This window comes from Helobdella robusta, assembly GCF_000326865.2.
Source record: "Helobdella robusta unplaced genomic scaffold HELROscaffold_7, whole genome shotgun sequence".
NCBI lineage: Eukaryota > Metazoa > Annelida > Clitellata > Rhynchobdellida > Glossiphoniidae > Helobdella > Helobdella robusta.
In genome coordinates this window covers 3,017,738-3,040,746 of record NW_008705398.1, presented here as the reverse complement: position 1 = coordinate 3,040,746, position 23,009 = coordinate 3,017,738, and the positions used below count along the sequence as shown (strand labels likewise).

At 31.7% G+C, this 23,009-nt stretch overlaps 3 protein-coding genes across 3 annotated transcripts; 2 read left to right on the top strand and 1 right to left on the bottom strand.

The window, feature by feature from the left end:
* Positions 1 to 386: 386 nt before the first annotated feature.
* On the bottom strand, positions 387 to 4,950 carry HELRODRAFT_69335 (hypothetical protein; the record flags this gene model as incomplete). The annotated part of the gene is made up of 6 exons (XM_009030560.1): positions 387 to 506; positions 1,162 to 1,269; positions 3,442 to 3,513; positions 3,572 to 3,683; positions 4,035 to 4,126; positions 4,882 to 4,950. 6 exons carry the CDS (start codon positions 4,948 to 4,950, stop codon positions 387 to 389), a joined length of 573 nt encoding a protein of 190 aa, XP_009028808.1.
* Positions 4,951 to 9,215: 4,265 nt separating this feature from the next.
* HELRODRAFT_164948 (hypothetical protein) lies at positions 9,216 to 9,668 on the top strand (the record flags this gene model as incomplete). Its single annotated transcript, XM_009030871.1, has 1 exon — positions 9,216 to 9,668. The coding sequence occupies one exon, from the start codon at positions 9,216 to 9,218 to the stop codon at positions 9,666 to 9,668; it is 453 nt and encodes a 150-aa protein (XP_009029119.1).
* A 10,276-nt stretch (positions 9,669 to 19,944) lies between these two features.
* On the top strand, positions 19,945 to 21,825 carry HELRODRAFT_164946 (hypothetical protein; the record flags this gene model as incomplete). The annotated part of the gene is made up of 3 exons (XM_009030870.1): positions 19,945 to 20,769; positions 21,119 to 21,228; positions 21,684 to 21,825. The coding sequence occupies 3 exons, from the start codon at positions 19,945 to 19,947 to the stop codon at positions 21,823 to 21,825; spliced, it is 1,077 nt and encodes a 358-aa protein (XP_009029118.1).
* Positions 21,826 to 23,009: the final 1,184 nt, after the last annotated feature.

Below are 23,009 nucleotides of genomic sequence, written 5' to 3'. Positions count from 1 at the left end.
CATGAACCGAAAGAAGCTAAACGATCCACATTCTACATTTATTTAACACTTTGTTCGATTTAATTAGTCAATAAAAAATGTTTTACAGCTTCTGGCATGGCGGAGATAGAAAATGCGATTCCAGTGTCTGATGAGAAAGTTGAAGATCGGACGAAAAACAAACGCAAAATATGCTACATTTTCTGACATTTTGAGCACTTTTATTTAATAAATCATCACGACAGATTTATTTTAATATACAATTTCCATTTATTTCATATAATCATCTTATTTGCATAAATTATTAGATCTTGTTTACAATTTTGGCGAATAGTGTAATTGTAAGCCATTTATGTGCTCATTGTTAAATAACAGTCCAGTTTTTTTTAATAAAGACCCTCTAACATTTAGAATTTTAAATTGCTTATTGACGGCAACTCTGGTAATTTGATGTCCTTGATTCTTTGAGGAATGTTCATTTCCTTCACTGCAGATACGGCTCGCGCAGGTGCTGATGTGAGGCCAGCCTGAAACAATCAACCATTCTTTTAACATTTAACTATTTTAAATTAACTATTAATTATCTTTATTATTATTAAATTAATTTCAACCATAACTTGAGGCAAGAGGCTAATTTAATTTATTTCCAAGAGATTCAAGTTCAAACGATGGAGTAGAAATTTTTGTGATTAAGCATCAAGCATTTACTATTTCTTCAATATCTAATATTGTAACTTATTGATTTGTTTATTAAGAAATTCGCTCCTTTGCTTATTTTAAAAGAATTGTGAAGTTAATGTTCATTTTATTAAATTATAGAGCTATTCAAAATTTATTCAGTGACGCGTTAAAATTTGCGTGTTTATTTCTATCTATTTAAAACTAAAATTGTTCTGCTAATAAACGACTCATTTTCATTTTTTAGCGTATTAGTCTTATCCGTAAACATAAATGATAATGCGGGCAAACAAGTATCTGTTAATTTATAACGAATGCAAAGAAAAAGTTAGGAAATATTATAAAACTTGACGTCGGTCTAATGAAATTAATCGTTAAAATTGGTTTGACAAATATTTTGACATTGTTATTATGTGTTGAAAATTAGGAATCGCTTAATAAAGTAGAAATTAACACAATGAAAAATTTTAAAGCCTAACAGAACGAAAAAAAGAAATAATTAACCTCTAATTTTTCTATTTTATTTTGTTCTTCAATGCGGGTTAATATTTCAGTCATGTTCGTTTCAAGAACCATTCCCCCAATGCACAACTCCGACAGTATGCAATGCACCTAGAAAATTATTTTTCTTCTATTTAAGAATCTGATGATCCAAACTTTACATATTCAATTCATTTAAGAAATCTTTATAAGATGACTTCAATGAACAATTTGATCTCTTCCATCTAGCGCATCTTAGCTTTTTGTTATGGATAACGTGTTTTATTTTTACGGTACAAGAGACCATGAATGGACATTTGAAATTAAAAATATTTGATTTTTTAAAATTCATGTTTGCCATTTGGTCTTTTATAACTTGATAAAAATTTTATGACATTTTTATGGAAACTTAAATAAACCATGATTTCATTTTTAAAAGATAAAAGTGAATTTTATTCATTTAACTCTATTTTTTCTTGAAATCTATTTTATTGTATTTTTTTTTCGGCACATTTTTATGAAATATTGTTTTTGGAACAGAATGATGCATATATCACTTATTGTTTTTTTGAAATAAAGAAAATTGAGTGAAGAGTAAGCGGGTTCAGAGAACAGGTGAAAGATGCAGAGTAAGCACTGTTGTTTAATCGATTTCACAAGAGTATTTAAAAGATAACGGGCCACCGTAAAAAATATAGGAGTATCTGAAGATGAGGTCAAATTAATAAAAATGGCAGCAAAAACTGGAGGAAGACGATAAAATATTGCAACCTCATTTTATTTAAATTTTCTATATAGTTTCACTCATTTGAAGTACAGTATTTTGAGTTAATTTTCATATTTCTCATCTGTATTTCCAATCAAGTTTATGTTGTTAAATCGATAATGGATGCAGAACTAGTGTAGATAGTTTACAAAAGCTGATTAACAAAAACAAAAAAAAGTCGGCCAGTTCGTTTACTTGGACAGTTTCATAATTAGCGAAAAATTTCTCAAAAGAAATACTGAAGAGCTGAAGAACAACTATTGTACGATAAATTTTTGCATCGTTTGCAAAGGATTTTGAAAAGTGGTGATATTTCACCATAACAAAGTTGAAAATAATATTAAGTTTTTTACTAAGCTGTATGTATGCAAAACTCAGAAAACAAAAATAAAGATGAAAACAATGAAACAAAATAAAAAAAAATCACAAACTAGCGTGCAAATTAAAAAAGTATATACGAGCAGTGGCGGATCCTAAATTTATCGGCGGTGGGGAAGTGATTTCGAAGTTGATGAACTTTTTTTGCTAATTGCTATAAATTTCCGTTTAATCTCGTTTGAACACTCTTAGTTGGTGACCTTTTTTGATAATTTCCGTTTATTTTATAGTTTAGATAATCTTCAATATTTAATGCATTTTTATATTGAGAACAAAAATATAAAGAAAACGTATCAAGAGTCATTTTTTGTAATAAGTTTTATTTTTTATTTCTGAAACCTTTCAAAGACGCGAATTATCGACGATAGTAGGCTGCACACAAATGATTGATTTTGAAACTTATTTTCATCGGCTATATTAATGGACGCCAGCAGCAAACGTCACTAGTGTGCTACCAACACTGCCAGTGTGTAAGATCGACTTTTTGTTAAAAAATGAAATAAGTTCTTTTGATTAAAAAAATATATTTTAAAATAATCGTCAAAAATTGTTTTCATTGCAATTTAATTTTTAAAAAATAGTGAAATGTGAGCCGATTTAATTGTCCTAGCTGCGAATGAATTTTTATAAAGGATGTCCCATTCATTAAATATTTAAATTTACATGCATATGATGAAACTGTCAATACAAACGGAAGCACAACTCAATGCCACCAAGTATTTCGTGGAAATTTATGATTACATGAACAACTCCAAAGCACAGTTTAAACTAACAAGGGGCTTGTTGCAGCTAATTAGCAATTTAGAGTGGAGCAAAGAGCCGTTAAACCAGTTCGTCGAAATTAGTGGCATAACCAGAAATTTGTTGTTTAGACGTTTTAAAAAAGTTGTCGACTGTTTTTTGTTTTTTTCCCGACTCACATTAAAAGAGAAAAATGAAAACCACGTATAATAAAAATTTTCTGTGGTGTTGTAAGAAGCTATGCTAATTAGGAAGATCAATTTGTAAAAAAACTTAAATTTATTGGCCTGATTGAGGTTGACACTGTGTTAAAATAATAATAAAAAGATATGCGTAAATAAGGAGAAATAAATAAAAGTTAAATATAATGCATTCATCACCAGATTAAATATACTTTCAGACAAATATTTTAAATTTACTTTGTCAACATGGAAGATTAAGTCCAATTCACAGACATTCTCAAAACATTTGTCCAGAGTTTCAACAAAAACCTGTAAAACATTTTTACTTTATTATTAGAGCATGAGAATGATATTGAAATATAGCAACCTGTATCAAGTCTAATATTCCGAGCTCACTTTCTGAAGAGTCAACACAAAAAACAAAATATAATGTGGCATAATGTCTGTATATCAATTTGTAGTCTGACCCGCCAATTAATCTGAAAATTTTGTTTATTTGTGATATTAACAATAACAAAACATTGATACAAATTCAATAATAACTTAACTGCTAATATAAAAAATAATGAACATGGGTCAAAAATAAGTGCAACGTTCGATGCTCAAATTCTTTTGTCAACATTCTTAAAAATTAGTTGCTTCAGATATTTAATGCACATAGCGTTCTATTAGTCGAAAATTTTACGGCGGCTGAAGAATAACCGAAAAAATTGGGTTGAGACTGACAGGTCAGACAGTTATCGTATATTGCTGTGATAGAACACGCAACTCCACATTTTAAAAAAAATACAAAAAAACCAAAACACAAACAAATCAAAAAAAGAACGCACGTTCCCCCCTCAAGAAAATTGCATACATTGTCATCTCTTTTTGACACTAAATGGAATGTTTCTCTGATGATTTGTTGCTGCATATCTTCTTGCTATCAAATTAAAAAAGTTTATTATGAAATTAATTAATTAACGATAAATTATGAAAAACTGCATATAATAAATATTAATAAACTTATCCTCTTTAGCAAGTTTTAATAACTCGACTATTTTTTATTATCTACTCTTCCAGTGTAAACGATTTATGAAAATTGTGCAAATAATCTCAAAATGATCACGAACCAAACTAATAAAATCTCATCATCATTATTGCATTACCACCACTATTCCTTTTCAATATCATTACAATTATTTACAGTCCAGTAGTCTCGAGGTCTATCGAATCAATGCACTTCACACTGACCATCAAAAAATTATAAATGATTTTTTGCTGCCAACAAACCAACTTTTATTTCTTTCTTTTTATTTTAACTATCAACATTCAAATTAAAACATGCAAACTAAAGCACCGAGATTTCCACAGCTAAAGTCTGGATATAATATCTCAAACATTTCCTGTAACAACCCACTCATTTCATTCATTCACTAACTTCCTAGTTTTTACACACCCTTTTTTAGAATTTTTTTTTCACAATTTTCTTAAAACATAGAATTACATCACCCATTTTACTTCACTTTTTGATCATTTGCTATGAATCAGTCCCCACTTCTCTTCTTTTAATTCAAATTATTCTCTACATAACAAACAAAAGATAAGTAGATAAAATAAAATAAAAGATATTGATAGGAAACAGTGTTGTCAGTTTTACAAAAGATAACCTTAAAACATTAAAAAAAAAGTGCTTACATAATACTGATAGAACTTGGTGAGTCGTGGCTTACCATGGTTGTTGAAAACAAGAATTGCTTTAATCATTTATGGGGTTTTGCCTGAAAAAAAATTTTATTGTTAACAAAAACAAAAAGTTGAGTTTTTTCACAGTCATGAAAATTTAATGGTGGACATTCAAAAAAATGTTTAACAGCTTGCAAAGACACACAATGAATTTGATGTGGAAAATGTGAAGAAAAGAAATGAAAATTTGCTAATTGATATTCAAAACAGTGTAAAGCAGCTTGCAAACACATGCAATGAATGTGGTGGTAAAAATGTTGTTTCGACTCCTGTTGAAAAGATGATAACGTAAATAAGGCTATCGAGAGTGCATGAAAAGTAAATCTAGTTCGTAGAGACAGTGTTATGCGTGTTGATGATTCATTTAAAAATATTAAAGATAAATCATAGTCTCAACACTTCATCATGGTGAAGCACAAAAGAGGCAATCTTACTATTCAAAATAGTATTAGTGATGTTGTGTTGAAAGTAGTTGTTGGTTTTCATGCACCTGCTGAATCAAGAATAACTGACAGTAAAATTATCCTTAAAAAAAAATATATCATGTTGGAAATGTGTCCAAATTTTCTGTGACCAATATTGTTGAGCATTTCAAATTGATAATTGAATTGGTGTTATCTCGTGTTATCCTACGTTCAAGAAAGATAAAAAGGAAAAGTCTAATGATTCACTGCCATCAACCTCCTTTTGAATGTGTTTTGATGCCAAATTCTCTGATGGGATTACCGAAGCAAATTCTTGGCCTGAAAATGTGCGAATTAGAGAGTGGCCACTCAACGGCCAAATCGATAACATTGATTAAAACAATTAATTAAGTTTTAATTAATTAAGTTTCAATATGATTTTTATTTATGTTTACTGTAGATAACGCTTTTGAGAATATTAGCTTTTAATTAGCGCTCTATAAATTTAATAATACATGTGGGTAAGTTCAACTCTAAACACCGTTACCAAGTATAATTGTCCAAACACCGCCCAAAAGATAACTACTGCCGAAATTGCGCGACAAGATGGCGCAAAAGAAGAGAAGATGATCTTGTATCACGATTGGCCCCTTCTAACGAAGGGGCGGAAAAGCTAATAAGAACCAACTTTGTGGGGCAGAGGTTGGCTAGTAGAATTGACGCCCCCCAGTACCGTAATTAACGTTTCCAGACTACATCGAAATCGAAACGATCTATGACTGAACGGAAAAGTTGATCAACGAGAATGTGTAATTACAGTCGACACCGGAGCAACAAATTCGATTTTAAGATCTGATTTGGTACACAATCTGAAGAAAGAGACTTCTAACAAATACATCCTTCGAACAGCTACAGGAGGAACAGCACCAGTCTATGGAAAGATTCTCCGTACTGTTCAGCTAGGCGACTTGTTATTCGAAGGTTCATTCTTAGTCGCGGATATCATCGACGAATGCATAATAGGTGTCGACTTTCTGACAAAATATGGGTTCAAAATTGACTTAGAAAAACGCATTCTTAGATGGAGAAATACAGAAGTGATAATGGGGGATAGCGACGAAAAATGCATTCGAGTGACAGTCGATTGTGACATAGAACTACCTCAATCATCTGAAAACATCGTATGGGGCAAGTTGAATTGCGATCCAAGGGGCCACCAGTTCTATTTGATGGAGCCAACCTCAACGACAAATGTACAGAACGTGGTCATTGGAAAATGCCTGGTAGAAGCGAACAAAAATGGTCTTATTCCTGTCAGAATAATGAATACCGCTAAACACACTATTAAAATTAAAAAAGGCGAGGAAATAGGTAATTGCCAATCAATAAATTTGGTGAAATCATTAGATGTGGAGCAACAGGAAAAGGTTCTAGCAACTGACAAAGGTAGACTCAAAGAACTTACCAAAAATCTACTGGATGAACTCAATTTGTATCAAGAAGACCGTCTAAAAGCCGAGGCGTTGATTGCTGATTTTACAAAATACGTGGATAATCTTCGACAGCGATTACACCTTAAAATTATGAAAAACAGGGAGGCGGCCAAAACCAGATACGACTTGAAAGGAAGCAGTGGCGGTTTTGCTGTCGACGAGTTAGTTTGGCTGTACAACCCACAGCGAAAGAAAGGACGTTCTCCAAAGCTCCAGCGAGGGTGGAAAGGACCTTATCAAGTCATCACCCGCTTGAATGACGTCGTCTACCGTATTCAGGAATATCGGAAGCCGAGAGCAAGAATGAACATCGTTCATTTGGATAGACTGGCTCCGTACCATGCGGACACCGGAGCGAAAGCTGTTCGGGACGAACAGAACTAAGAAGGGAGTAATGTTATAACCTTGCTACCGAACGCACTAGATTCTAGCGTATTCTAGAATGTTCTAGTGACTGGAACGTTCTAGAGTATACTGGAATCGGACCATCTGGAAGAATCTAGAAACGACGCTTGCGAAGAGTATATAAGCGCACGTCGCAAGAAGATTAGTGATATTCGTGATTAGTGATATTCGTGATTAGTGATATTCGTGATTAGTGATATTCGTGATTAGTGAAATTCGTGATTTTGTGAATAGCGATTCGGTGAATTATTTAAAGCGATATTTGATTTGTTTGTTGACGTTGTCATAGCGATAGATTTTGAAAGATTTAAAAGTTAATTGTTGCGTTAGTGCAAATTTACTGGAAATAACTAATAATAGTTGATTTCTTCTGTAAATAAAGTTTAATAACTGTTTGGAGTATTTTTATTCAATCGAAGATTTGAATTCGTCGCATCGTAAACCGGTTACGACAGCGAGTCTTATAACAGTATCATAACATACAAAAGTGGACCATCAGCCACGCAAATTGATTTCTTCGCTGTCAAGCAACAACACCGAAGGCTATTCAAAAATTTCAAAGTTATACCTGGCGAATCATGTGTCGTCTAACATAGACTCTTTGTGGCAGACCTGGTTGTCGAACTGTCAAAACATAAGTCTAAACAAAGTTGATGGTAAAGAAAACAACGTCCTACCTCGGGGAACCAGGACTCTGGACGCAAAACGAAGATTGATTGATTGATGTAACTGGACGAAAATAGTGATTTACATACAAAGTTAAAAATTTGTTTAAGAGCATAACCCATAAAACGAGTAAAAAAAACTATGCAAAAAACTAGAAAATGTGTAACTCTGAAAACGAAATTAAATGTTTTAAAACGATTTGAAGAAGGGCAACGTGCTGTTGACATTGGAAAAGCTTTGAGCCTGCCTCCAACAACAGTTAAGACTATTTATAATAATGCTAACAAAATTAAAGCATCGGTTGAAGCAGTTACTTTAAAAAATTGCTGTCAGAATCGTAAGATCTAGAGATAAGATTATGGAAGATATGGAAAGATATTTAAACATATGGGTAGAAGAAAAAAATCAAAATCGCACTCCCATAAGTGTAGCAATTATTCAGGAAAAGGCCAGATCTTTATGGAATCATCTAAGAAAGTCAGGTGATTACGTTGACAATACAAACAACAGTTTTAAAGCAAGCAACGGCTGGTTTCAGAAGTTTAAAGAACGGTATAATTTACATAATATTAAAGTAACCGGTGAAGCTGCAAGTGCGGATATTGATGCAGCATAAAACTATCCGAAAGAACTAAAGAAAATAATCACCGAGGGATGCTATAGCTCAAAACAAGTCTTCAATGTAGACGAAACCGGACTTTATTGGAAGAAAATGCCATCACGTACCTTTATATCAAAGGAAGAGAAAACATCATCTGGATTCAAAGCCTCTAAAGATCGCGTCACACTTTTCTTGGGAGAAAATGCAGCCGGGGATGCAAAGTTAAAACCTTTGTTATTGTACAAGTCAGAAAACCCAAGAGCTCTTAAAGGTTACGCAAAGTGTAATCTTCCAGTAATATGGAGATCAAATAAAAAAGCCTGGATGACATCGAATATTTTTCATGACTGGATTTCATCCTATTTTGCGCCTTTTGTGAAAAATTATTGCTATCCTGTAAACATCGATTCAGAGAATAATATACGTGTTATATTTATGCCACCAAATACAACTTCGATATTACAACCCATGGATCAAGGTGTCATTGCATCATTTAAAGCTTATTATCTACGTAGAACAATGAAACAGCTGATAGGTAGTAGCGATACAAATGACAAAAGTACGATTCGGCAGTTCTGGAAGAAGTATAATATTAAAAAAGCCATTGATAACATTGAATACGCGTGGGCTGAAATTACGGAACGCAATTTAAACCGTGTCTGGAAAAACCTTTGGCCGGATTGTGTGAAAGACGAAGAATCCTACAACGCAACAGAAATGCAGCATGAAATTGTAGCACTAGCAAGAGAAGCTGGCTTTAATGAGGTGTCCTTGGAGGATATTGTGGAGTTATTGGACTCTCATGGAGAAAATCTATCCAATGAAGATCTTGTTGAATTGAGCCAAAACAGCGTGACAAATCAGGTTTCAGTCGAAACAGATTCAGATTCTGAAATTCAAAAAAAACTTACAAACAAAGGAATGTTAGAAGCTTTTACACTCATTGAATCAAGAATGACAATATTAAATGAAGATGATCCAAATATGGAGCGTAATATGAAATGTAATCGACTAATCGAAGAGGGAATTTATCCATATAAAGAAATCTATAATGAAAACAGAAAGAAAGCTACTCAGATGATTCTTCATTCCTTCTTTGATATTACAGCAAAGGAAACCCAAATCACGGGAATGTCCATTGAAAATGAAATAAATAATGCTTTATATTGAATACTTTTGCATTAAAATTGTTAAACTTAAATTCAGATTACGATCTCAAGCAGTTCTTGTTCATCAGAAGCATAGTTTCATTTTATTTCATTCTTAATACATACATATGTTCATTTTTTTATGTTTTTCTAATGTAAATATTTTTATTTTTATATTTTTTTGCTTTCTCATTTAATGTAAAGATTTTCATTTTTATATTTTAATAAAAAATTATGCTTTAAACAAATCCTCATTTAACATCGATTTCGTATTGCATCGTGTTTCCAGGAAAGCATCCTCAATGTAAAAAGAGATTTTCCTGTATCTTTAATTAGATTTTGCTATAGAATAACCTTTCATCATAACAGTTAATTATAATCATTCAGTAGCTTCATTGATGCTGCATTTGTTTAATGTTTATTTTCTTGAAAACAATTAACAAATTCTTATTATCTAAATTGATGGTGACCATCAATTAAATTATTTTCTTATCTATTTATTTTTGTTTATTTTTAACATTCACTTTACAGGCGATTTTTGCTATTTGCAAATCTAACTTTTAATGATATTAGATTTTTGCTCTATGTTTGATAGCTTAGCTTATTAACATATTTTTTTTCTTTTTATATGCTAGATATGCGACGTTAAGCACGTTGCAAAAATCACTTTTAATGCAATTAAAACAGGAAACATTACCTATAAAAAATTAAAATCTGGTATTAAAACATTAGTAGATTTCAACGCTTTAATTTTCTATGTGAATAATAGCAGTGCTGCTAGTTTCGAAATCAACATTGAAAAAGAATAAAATCTTATCAAGTTCATCAGCTCAAAATTTTCAATGCTAAATCAACATTGAAAAAGAATAAAATCTTTTCAAGTTCATCAGTTCAAAATTTTCAATGCTGAATCTTGTGTCCAATTAGTCAATTGTGAAGTTTTGTTCCAACTAAGCCAAAAAGAATAAATTGTGTAACTGGACAGTCCCAGAATCAAAAAAATTCTGGGTAAAACCTTGAATGGTACTTTCACGTAGCAATGCATGTATTTGTTTTATATATCCTATTTGCATGTAAACTTCACTTACATTGCAAATAAATTTAAGATTAAAAAATAATACAATGCAGCAGATATCATCTTCATTTAAAGATTAAATATAAATAAATTAGTAAGCATCTAAATATCAATTAATTAGTCAATTAAATTAAAATAAGTTAAATATTATTAAAACTTAAAACAAAACCATATCTAATATCTAAAATAAAAATCAAATAAATTAAATAAAACTAAATTTCTATAGAAAGATAGACAAAATACATTATTGAAACTTATTAATTAACAATCAGATTCTTTCCATAGAAGTTTCATTCATTAGGATTAGCATTGGATGATTAAAATTTAATTTAATAATGTAAACTTAAAAATTTAATTAATAAAAGTAAAAAAAAACTAACCAACCAAAAAGAATAATCAATATAAATAAAATAAAAATAAATGATTAAAACATGAATGAATAATTGTCTATTTTTTACTTTTCAGATTCACTGAACAATCGACAGGTCAAGCAAAAAGGCAGGAGGCAGGCTGGGAAGTGTGGATGGTGGATATTCCTGGATAGATTAGGATTAGAGATGATGTATTGACAGCAGTTTACCGAAAAAACTAAGTTGTAAAATATTTACACTTTACTTCAACTTATGACAAATGCAAATATAAATGAGGAAACGGTCAAAGTACGCAACAACTTTTAAAATGTTAATTACATATCATTTGGACATATTAAAAAATGATGGCATAAACATTTAATCAACGAAAACCAGAACGTAATTTCAGATTTACTTTTAAAAGTAAAAAGTTGGAAGACCGAACAAAAAGTTTGAAAATACCTTTTAAAAATACTCGCTTATTATTTGTTATTTAGAATTAAACTTATAAAAAGTATTATAATGTAAGTTGAGCTATAGTACATAAATTTATCGTTGACCTGGAGTAATTTGCGTGCATGGCATTTCATACTGTACCCTATTCTATGGTGTTCTTCCCAGTATGAACAAATTTTATTAGAAGCAAGAACAACGGTGACGTTGCATGTTTAATATAAATGGTGAAGAGAAATCTCAAACAATATGCGTTTGTTTGATCGGCAAGAACTGAATTATAAAATATAAAGACAAACTTCTCCAGGTCAACAATTAGATAAACAATTATTTTAATTCCTACGTGTAATTTAATTATTTGCATTGCCATTTGATGATTTCCATTGTGCCCTTGCACTTTATAAAGTCAAAATGTAAGCTATAACTTTTGTAAAAAAAAAATGATTTAATGGTGTTGCCCCATCGTATTCCTTCCGTTATTAACTTTAATAAAAAACAAAAGCAGCTTGAAGGTCATGCATCCATTTTAATTGATGTTAAACGCTTCCAGGTGTTAATTGGTATAACTCAAATTTTTACGTATAATTCAAAGGTGTTAAAAAGTCTTACTGTAGTAAAAATTTAAAAATTATATTTGCTTTTACAAACGTTATTCAACCATGCTCTGAAAAATATTCGTATCTCCATCTTTTACTAGTAACTCTCTTCATTAACAGATTAAACATATTTATTTTATATGTTGTAACCAAAACAAATCCTGTTAAGACAAATGAAAGTTTGCTTGAGTTGCAGACTGATCGATCTACTGTTCCGATATTGTGTAAATTGTATTTTCTATTAATTGGTTAATTCCCGTTATTTGGTTAGCTACACCATCCGTATTACCGTAACTGATCGGAAATGATCAGACGTTCAACAGTATTGAATTTAATGGATCGATTAACACGAAATACCAGTCTGAAGTTTGTCATACCAATTTTGGAGGTCGAATGACGATTTTCCATGGGGTCGCCTACAATTTGTTAGAACTTTTTAAAAAAGATTATTTGTTGGGTATTTCAGACTTGTGCAGTTTTTGGTAAGATGCTCAATGAGAAAATAAGTCAGCTACGGCGCTAAAAAGATTGGGAACAGCTTTTTTAAACGGTGTTGATGTTATTCGCAAACAAAAATTTAACATAGAATGTTTTTCAATCGCTAATTAATATTTTGCGATTAAATTTGTTGATTGCTACTATTTATTCGCTTACTGGCTTGCTTATTGCTTTTTTTATTTGTTTTTTGCTTTTTTAACAATAGGTGACACTGAAAACTATTTTCGTTAAGTTTATTTAATTTATGAGTTGCCTCTATTTGAAAAATTTGAACATTCGGTATCGTTTCCACTTTCCACTTGTTGTATGGCTTAACCGAAGGGCTGCGTATCAATGATGGATTTCGATAGCTTAATGGAATATATACCAGGGTGTCGGAGTCGGATGGATAATAATGACTTCAACTCCCCTCCAAAAAATTCCGACTCCGAGTAAAAATTTCTGACTCTGACTTTCGATTCCGAGTTTCGAGTCCAAAAAAAATTTTTCATAATTTTATGAACAAAAACGCACCACTATGATGTCGAAATGTTTTTGTTTAATTAACCAATTTTAATAGTTTAATTTTAACTTTTATGTAATTTTTCCGTAATCAAGAAAAAATTGGACTGAAATGAAAAAGCAAAGGAGTTTTTTCATAATACCAGAGCCGATGATAGAGGCGACAGGAGCAGTACTTGATATGAACGTTTTTGAATCAGAAACGAGGGAGGCAACATCTAGCAGGTCGGAGACATCAATGCACGAAGGTGCAAACTATTCGTGTTGCAGATCTATCAAAATTTCTGCAAATAAGAAGCTTCAGAAAATTCTGCCTATTAGCGTATGCATGATATTTCATTAAACTAGTGATATTACTTAATAGAATATTCTTTATTATTAATCTAGAATGACCAAACATTAGTACATGATCAAATGCTTTTATCAAACGAAAACGAGAAGCGTCCCAAATTTAATTTAATTTTCGTTATAATTATATTAACCTTCTGGTGTGGATTTGTTTGTCAAATGATAGCCTTCTTTCTCTCAGGTTCATTGTTTTGTTACTAACAAAATATTTTATATATATCATTTTTTGAGGTTTATTGTTAATATTATTCTTCCAAGTTAAGTTTACTTTTAATAATTACCTTCCGAGTGAACCAAATTGTCATTCAAAATTCACGTGATTTTCTGTAACGTAATGAATGAACCGAAAATGTACGAAGCCACCAAATAGAAACAAAACTCAACACGTGCAATTCGGCCCCTTTAAATAATATTAACGAATTAACGGTTTAAAAGTTAATTTTATGTTTTGAAAATTAAACCCTTATCATGTCATTTTTTGTGTCTATTGGAAGTATTTGTTTAGTTATATAAAATGTTCATAAAATCTTTTTGAAACCTCTTGAAACAATAAAAATTTAATTTTTATACTCAGCGCGAACGTTGGGATTTAATTCTGTGCCTTCGTACAACCACTTGACTCACATACTTTAATGTCGTACGATCGGAAGGTATTGCTTCAACTTCAATAACATTTTTTATGAAAACTGTTATTCACTGCGATTGCTTAGTGATAGGTTACTTGGCGTCACATAATGGCAAGTATAAAAAAGCCAGATGGTTGAAAAGGTTTGCATGGATCATACTATCTGGAGGTCCAATATTTATTATTGTGATGTTCGTTCCACTTCAAAAACCTTATTCGCCGCCATTTGTAATGGTTGATAATTATACGTACACGAGACGCTGTGATCCAGGATGTTTTTTTCAAGAATTATTGGAAAAATGTTTTTGTTAAAATTTTATTTATTGAAAAACCTAAAAAAGTGGTTTGAGTGCAATAAAATGATGTCAATTGTTTCAATTGTAAATTTTAATGAAGTCTCGATGGAACTCATATATAGACAAACATATCGCTAAACTAATTCCAATCAATACTCCAACAGTTGAGATTATATACGAAACTTTCAGGTAAAATTTTCCATCTTCCCAATTTCCTTGTTCAAATTTTGTTTTCCCTAAAACTAAAATTTCAATAATTTTAATACAATTGATTTTTCAGAAAACATCGATTTGTTATAACTTCAAGTCATGATCCTTTAAAATGTTGAGATTTATTGAAAGAAGGGAGTTAAAAGATACATTGAAACTAAACATAAAATTGAAAAAAAAACTAGTCATCAATGGACAGAATAAAAATTTTTTAAATCTTATAATTTGGAATTGGTAAAACAAAAATTGCTCTATATGGTAACAACTGTAATAAAACAGCACTTATATGAGTATGAAATTATGACGGTTATTACGATAGGACAACACTTATGAGAGTACATCACTTGTGAAAGTACAATAGCACATATTAAAGTTAAGTTACACCGACAGTAAATAACAAAACAATTAAAAATACTTATTTAAATCGCCGTATGCAAACTAAAATTAATAGATTAAAAATAGGCCATTCGGCAGTCACCCATTTCTGGATCCTCAAAAAAACAAACCCTCTTTTTTGTAAAATTTGCAATAAAAATCAATCCACTCATATACTAATAGAGTGCAAGATATACAGTGAAGTCTTGTTTGTGGAGTCGATGTTCCAAAGTAGGAATCTGGAAGTTTTGGTCTCGTTTCTGAAGGAGATCAATATGCTAAACAAGATTTAAAGAGTTGACAAGCTCCAAATACATAGTCATAAAACCAGTACTGTGATGACCCCAGGGTGTAAAGATAGCCTCTTTGTGCTAAAACGCCTTTAAACTGCAAAGAAACAAACAAAACATAACAAACATATCAAAGTACAACAACATTTACGAGAGTCAGCGCTGGCTTTGGCTTTTTTCATAGATCGGGCAAAACTTGTAGACGCGCCTTTATGTATTATTAATATTAGCAATGGAAGATAGGTAGCTTCGGAGGGTGTTATTTTTTTATATTTTTTCAACTTCTACTTCACCTATTTTATCTTTAAAAAACAACTGAGCACTTATTAGTTTGTCACATAGCAAAGCACCATAAATATCAGATTTTAAACAAATGGTTAATTTTTCATGCAACTCTACACAATTTGAAAAGTTTATGTTTTATGGGTAAATTATCAAAATTAAATAAAAAAAAATCATACATTAACATATTTATCAAATTGTATAAATCGTTCTTTCATTGGTGATAGACACATGTCTAATAAGGGGTTAAAGAATTTCACTTCAAATTTCTTCTTTGGATCCTGGATTGGTTCGTCAGCAGCATTTTCATCGAAATGACGTTTCACTCGTCGCACTCTTTTCATTGGTTTAAATACAGGCTCAAAGTTTAATTCTTCAACTAATTCTTTAGGATCAACCATTGTTTGTTTAAAACCAAACATTCTGTAATTTTCTAAATACTTAATACATTTTTCAGCATTTCAGTGCACTGCACCATATTCATGTCCTTGGCCTGCATCGCTTTACTAACAGCGTTCATCTGAAACGGTACATTGTACCATGCAATAAAAGAGATTAGAAAACTACGATAATTTTTTAATTGTTCTGCAAATGTAAGTGCATCGTGGGCAATATCAGGAGTTTTGGTATCAGTTTCATATACAGTAATTAAAGCATCATGCACGCTATTTATTTGGTATCGAATTGCTTTGAGACTTTCAATTTTAGCTTCCAAATGAGTATCATTTCATATCATTTCATTTCAAATTGTCGCAAAACGTACCAATAATCATAAATAAGTTTAGGCGAAACATAAAATATGTGGCACCGCAATGGACACAATGGCACAAAATGAATTCTAGTTACAAAAACGTTTAAAAAATTATAATAAAATTTATAATTTTTTTCATTAAAGTATTTTTAACTAATAGTATAGTTTGAATAGTAAATTAATTTTTATTAGTTTTTATATTGCAGGCAGCTTTGGCGCCCCAAGTTACCTGGCGCCCCCTCCTAAGAACGGCACTGATGAGAGTACAACATTAATTACTTATGAGAGTTTAAAAGAACTTAAAAAATAAAACAGAATGTATATGAGAACAATGTCACTTTCAAAAGTACAACACTTTTGAGTGTACAGCAGTACTTATTAAAATATATCGCTTATGGGAATACACATAAATTAATAAAATTTATATAAGTTTATGAAAAGAAATGCAGTAAGTTAATGCAAAAGAGAAAGAAAATATTAGGTTGAGGAGAAAATAATGTCGCTTTTTACTAGGTTCAACCTCTTGGAGTTATTTTTAGGAATTTATTTTTGGTTACCACTAAATATGATATATCATTTTAAAAAATAAAATTTTATTGTTTATCTATGTAAATACATTAGAATGATTAACGTGGTGGTTTATTTTATCGGCCTTTAAGTTTTTCAAAAAATGTTGTTGAAGCGTGAAATTGGCTTGATTTTGCTTTATAAATTCAAATTCGGCCGTTATTCCGCAGGGGAAACTCGAAATGTTATACAAGCATGGGGAGATTCAAGTACTTCTAAATGAACCACACAAAGATGGTTTAACTTTTAACAAGTTCCGTTCTGGTGATTTTGGCCTCGAAGATGAAGATGGTGTCGAGGGAGACGATATAAGGTTGATAACGAGGAAGTGAGGGCAATTATTAAAGCAGATCCGCACAAAACCACACGGGAACTTGGGATAATTATGAAACGTTTAGGATCAAGAATTACCGTCAAGCCATGGAGTGTTTTCTGTTGCTGTTTCTAACAATGCTATGAATAGTATTGGTGCAGGCCGAATCAAAAGAAACAGCAAGAAAGAAGGACACATATTTTCAGTCAAAGTTTTTTTTTGAAATAAATTATGGTTTAAAAAAGCAAGCAACTTAAAAAATACAAAAAAAAACAATTTACTGAGAGCACGATCATTTTTGTGTATTTGTTTCAAAATGTAAATGAAATGCAAACTAGCAAAGAGAAAGCTTGTTATGCCCATGATGCCTCCACAGAAGCAACACACGAGACAGGAACAACACATCGCCATGTTGACATCGTTTTCGTAATCCTCCTTTGAAAAATCATCGTCGACTCTTATATAAATTCCTAAGTTGTTCGTATTTTCCAAATTTTTATTTCCCAAGCGTGCTGCATTCTTATTTTCAACTCGATTAATTTTGGTTTTTTTCCAATAATTTTTCATATTCCATTAATAAACTTTCAATGTTTTTAGGTCGGGTTGTTAAAAATATTTAAAATTTTCTATCGTTCGTCACAACGTTGAATGGAAATTGATGGCTCTAATTATTTGCAAATTTATATCAACAAATATTTCACGTCATAATATGTGAAAATTTTCACGTTCGTAGACTATCAACAAGAGGAACACCATTCATTCATTCATTCATTCATTCATTCATTCATTCATTCATTCATTCATTCATTCATTCATTCATTCATTCATTCATTCATTCATTCATTCATTCGTTCGTTCATTCATTCACTTTCAGTTTAAAAATACTGCATACAAAATTAGTGGTCATATTAATAAATATGACGAAATTAACGAGAATGTTAATTAATAATGATAATATTTATCAGTTAAGTACTAATCTTATCAATGGAAACTAAAAGCCGACCTTATTTTGTTATATAGAATAATACATAGTCAGCTTCCTGCCGATGTTGTCCTTACGTTACTGTTTGCACACGTTGTTCGTACAAGAGGCCATAAACTTCAAGCTAACTATAGGTTCTAGCCATAAAGACTGCCGTAAATGTATTTGTAGATTTTTGCCGGGCGACATTCGAATTCCGCACCACGCGGTCCCGAATCGCGTCCGCATACGAATATCCACCCGAGCCTTCGCTTCGGCGGAGTCTTTCCTGGCCGGGATCCGCCACTCTACAATAGACCCTCTCAGGGTCTGAAAACACGAGCCGGGCGGAAGTTTGTTCGTGCCCTGCTTGTTGACTAGAGACGCCGACCTCGTCAACTATTAGCAAGTCCTCTTCAACATCCATTATTTTAGGTAGAATAATTAAGCCGAGCCAAACTTCAAGTGTACACTTCTTTTATTCAATAAAAGAAATAAAATAACAAACAAAATAATACAAATCAAACCTCTGTCTTTATAAAAAAAAAACGATAAATCCAAAATTAATTTATTAATAATACAACTACCAAGCAAGAAACAAAACCTAACCCGCCTCTCTATATCTCAACTCGCGGCCTTTTATATGTTTTTACCGCCCTATCTACATAACGCTTTCTATATCATAGAAAATTCTATACTCGCATCTATACTTTTTTCCTATACTCAGAACAGCGCGTAGCACGCGTCCCATATATTGCTATACTCCCTATCATGGACGTCTCGATAGCTATATATCTGGACTGCAAGGTGAACGTTTCACGGTTTTCAACTCTGACCATATTAGGCTATTGCATTTATAATATATTACATAAATATTAGATACATATTATATAGTTTATAGGTTGATATTAAACTACTGGAATTCATAGATGCAAATAGACTAACTAGCAGCATGTTAAATTTCATTGTTAATCTTTTTTTACTTCCTTTAATTTTCTTTATTCGTTCCGATCGTGCATGCCTATATATTCTTGTTGATTGTTGCTATTTTCCAATGTTTTAATTTTATTTTGGTGATAAAATCGTGTAAAATAGGTATTATAACAAACTTAAATCATTTTTAAATTATTTTAAAAATTTCCGTAACATCTTAAATTTGGAGCAATTTTACTTTTGCTAAAAGTGCAATTTCGATTATTATTACTTCACAGTCGGTTAGTTAGTTAGGAGTTATTTAGAGAACATTTATTTTAGATTTAATTTTTATATATATTGGTTTATTTTCTTAAATTAAATTTACACAAAACTATTTCTGGATTAAAAAGTTGAAGATGAATGAATTTATTAAACAACAATTTATTTATTGATCTGTACCCGCACTTCTAATATTGGTTATTATTTGATTTATGTTTTTTTGCATAAATAAATAACATTTTAATTTTTAAGGTATTAAGAATAAGATAAGTAAAGTAAATTTTGCTTAAAACTTTTAATTACTAAAATTAATATGTATATTTAAGGAATATTTTATTAGTCTATTTCTCCTTTGACGTCCATTTTATTATCACAAAAAAAATGAGGTTGAGCATTTTTATGAATGAATGAAAATGATTCTCTACCTTTAAACCTGTTTAAGTTTAAATGCAGTAGTGGACTTGCCGCTATCTTTTTTCTTTTGGATTTCTAGTTTTAACATCATAACCAGGGCGACTTGAGAATATAATATATTAAATTTTACATTTATTCAAGATTTATATTAAATATGATTTTAAACTAACATTACAATTACAGTAAACTACTACCTAAAATGGTGAACAAGTGTGCTGCCTATGGTTGCAAAAGTGGATACAAATCAAATGCTGCGATAGATGCTGAAAACAAAGTGTCTTTTCATTCCTACCCAGTCAATGATCCTGAACTTTGTGCAAAGTGGAATAAGGCAAATCCACGAAGGGATTTTATTCCAAGCAGACATTCAAAGATGTGCTCTTTGCATTTTCGACCTTTGGATTTTGTTGATAAATATTCTGATACAAATTCAACAAGATATAAAAACAAAACAAGCAATAGTGAGTCAAGAATCAAGCGAGAATTAAAGCCTGGAACAATTCCAACAATATTTAATGCACCATCATACGCATCAACAATCGAGCATCTACCGAGACCTACAACAAATTTATCTGCTGCGTGTCGTCGAGAAGGTGAAATAAAAAGAATAAATGAACTTGAAAATGAATTCAACAAAAGTGATCAGATAATAAATTTGAGTTTAGAAGAAATTCTATATCGTTTAAAAAAGGAAACATCTGCTCCAAGTGGATACCAATATCAAATCTTCGAAAACAGTTTGGTATTGTATGAAATACATTTTGACAACTGTTGCCCTCATATCAAATCATCTATCACCATAGATGAACAAAAAAATATATCCCTGTTTAACAAAGGTCGAGAAGTTTCAAAATCATTTGTTGAAGGCATCATCAACAAAAAAGTTGACACCATGAATCAGCTATTGAATGTGATGGCTAGACTTAAAAATTTGCAAACTGATCATGCGAAAGTAACTTTTGATGAAGCCAAAGCTGCAGCTAAACAACAATTAAAATGTTGCTTGGGTTCTGTTGATGACGAAGTTTCTAAATCACAATTACAATTTTTAATTGACCAACTAAAACTGATTGGTGTTAACAAATTTGGAAGAATTTACACTCCACAACAAATTATATGGTGCTATTTATTATATGCTGCTAGTCATGCAGCTTATGTTAAGTTGTATGAATTGAATATTATGTGCCTACCATCAGTAAACACATTGAACAAATTAACGAAGAAAGTAAAAGTAAATAGCGGCTTAAATAATGACGGGTACCTGCATTTGAGGCTGAATTCGTTGAATCAATTTCATAGACTGTTGGAAGATATTTGCAGGAATGAAACAGTCTGAGGCCATCATGAAAAATTTTCTCACTTCATCCAACCAGAAGAGTCTTTTTTGCAAAATTGTTGATATGCTTGTCATTGAGGATGCTATTATCATTGATAATAATTACTGTGTTAAAAGTCATGATGTAAAACGTATGATTGCTGAACGGTTTTTTAATTGCTTGACAAAAAACTTTGTTAAAAGTGTAAATGAAAATGTTAACGGTTTATCTCTTAGTAAAAAAAGAAAGTTAACTAAATTAAATTGAAATTTGTTTTTAACAGTTTTCTATTTGTTCATTTGTTTCCTAGTTTTATATAAATATGATAGTATTATGTTATACGTACATTTCAATTATATCTTTTAAATAAATGAATAAATTTATATGTATATGTATATATTTTTAATTGTATTTGATGCATAAATAAACAACTATTAAACAACCACGATTTTCGTCTTGTTATTACATTGCAAACACCTCAATCAATGGCCTAATAAGGTCAACGCGCAAATATCACCTTGGTTTCCAGTAGTACTATCGAGAATTCCATGCTCCCTATATACAAAACAGCACAGCAGCGTCGCATATATAGCATATCAAATAACAAAATATACATGTGTAGATTTTCGCCGGGCGACATTCGAATTCCGCACCACGCGGTCCCGAACCGCGTCCGCATACGAATATCCACCCGAGCCTTCGCTTCGGCGGAGTCTTTCCTGGCCGGGATCCGCCACTCTACAATAGACCCTCTCAGGGTCTGAAAACACGGGCCGGGCGGAAGTTTGTTCGCACCCTGCTTGTTGACTAGAGACGCCGACCTCGTCAACTATCAACAAGTCTTCTTCAACATCCATTATTTTAGGTAGAATAATTAAGCCGAGCCAAACTTTAAGTGTATACTTCTTTTATTCAATAAAAGAAATAAAATAACAAACAAAATAATACAAATCAAACCTCTGTCCTTATTAAAACAAAACGATAAGTCCAAAATTAATCTATTAATAATACAACTGACAAGCAAGAGACCAAAACCTAAAATTAAGATAACCGACGACCCGCCCCTCAATATCTTAACTCGCGGCCTTTTATATGTTTTTACCACCCTATCTACATAATGCTTTCTATATCATAGAAAATTCTATACTCCTATCTATACTCTCTTCCTATACTCAGAAAAGCGATACAGCACAGCAGCGTCGCTTATATAGCATATCAAATAACAAAATATACATGCATAGAATGACTAGTAAAATATATAGATATGTATAGGCGGCACGCCTCAAAGACGCAATCATTATCATCACAATTTCACAAAATATACAGGCGGCATATTTCAATCGCGCAATCATTATCATCACCATACAGGCGGCATATCTCAATCGCGCAATCATTATCATCCCAATCGTCACAACTTCACACATGCATAGAATGTCTAGTAAAATATATAGATATATATAGGCGGCACGCTTCAAAGACGCAATCATTATCATCACAATCGTCACAATTTCACAAAATATACAGGCGGCATATTTCAATCGCGCAATCATTACCATCACAATACAGGCGGCATATTTCAATCGCGCAATCATTATCATCACAATCGTCACAACTTCACAAAGCTCCCCACCCTCTAAAACGTCGTCCCGACGTTTGCTCTTATAGATCTTCACCAGACTCAGGAACTTCCACCATCCATCTTTCTAGCTCCGGTCCCCACCTCGTCGGTTTCCTTCTTTTTCTTTTTGTTGTGGCCGTCGTGCTCGATTGAGTTTCCGTTAGTTGCTGATCGTTTTCTGTCGGTCGTTCGTCCAGACCAGCAAACAGGTCCATCGATGGCTGGTTACCTACGGCAAACAAATCTGGTCGCTGATCAAAGAGTTCGTCAGCAAACTTCACAAGTTCTGGAACGATGTCCGGCTGCCCTGGTAAAAATTCTGGCGTATCT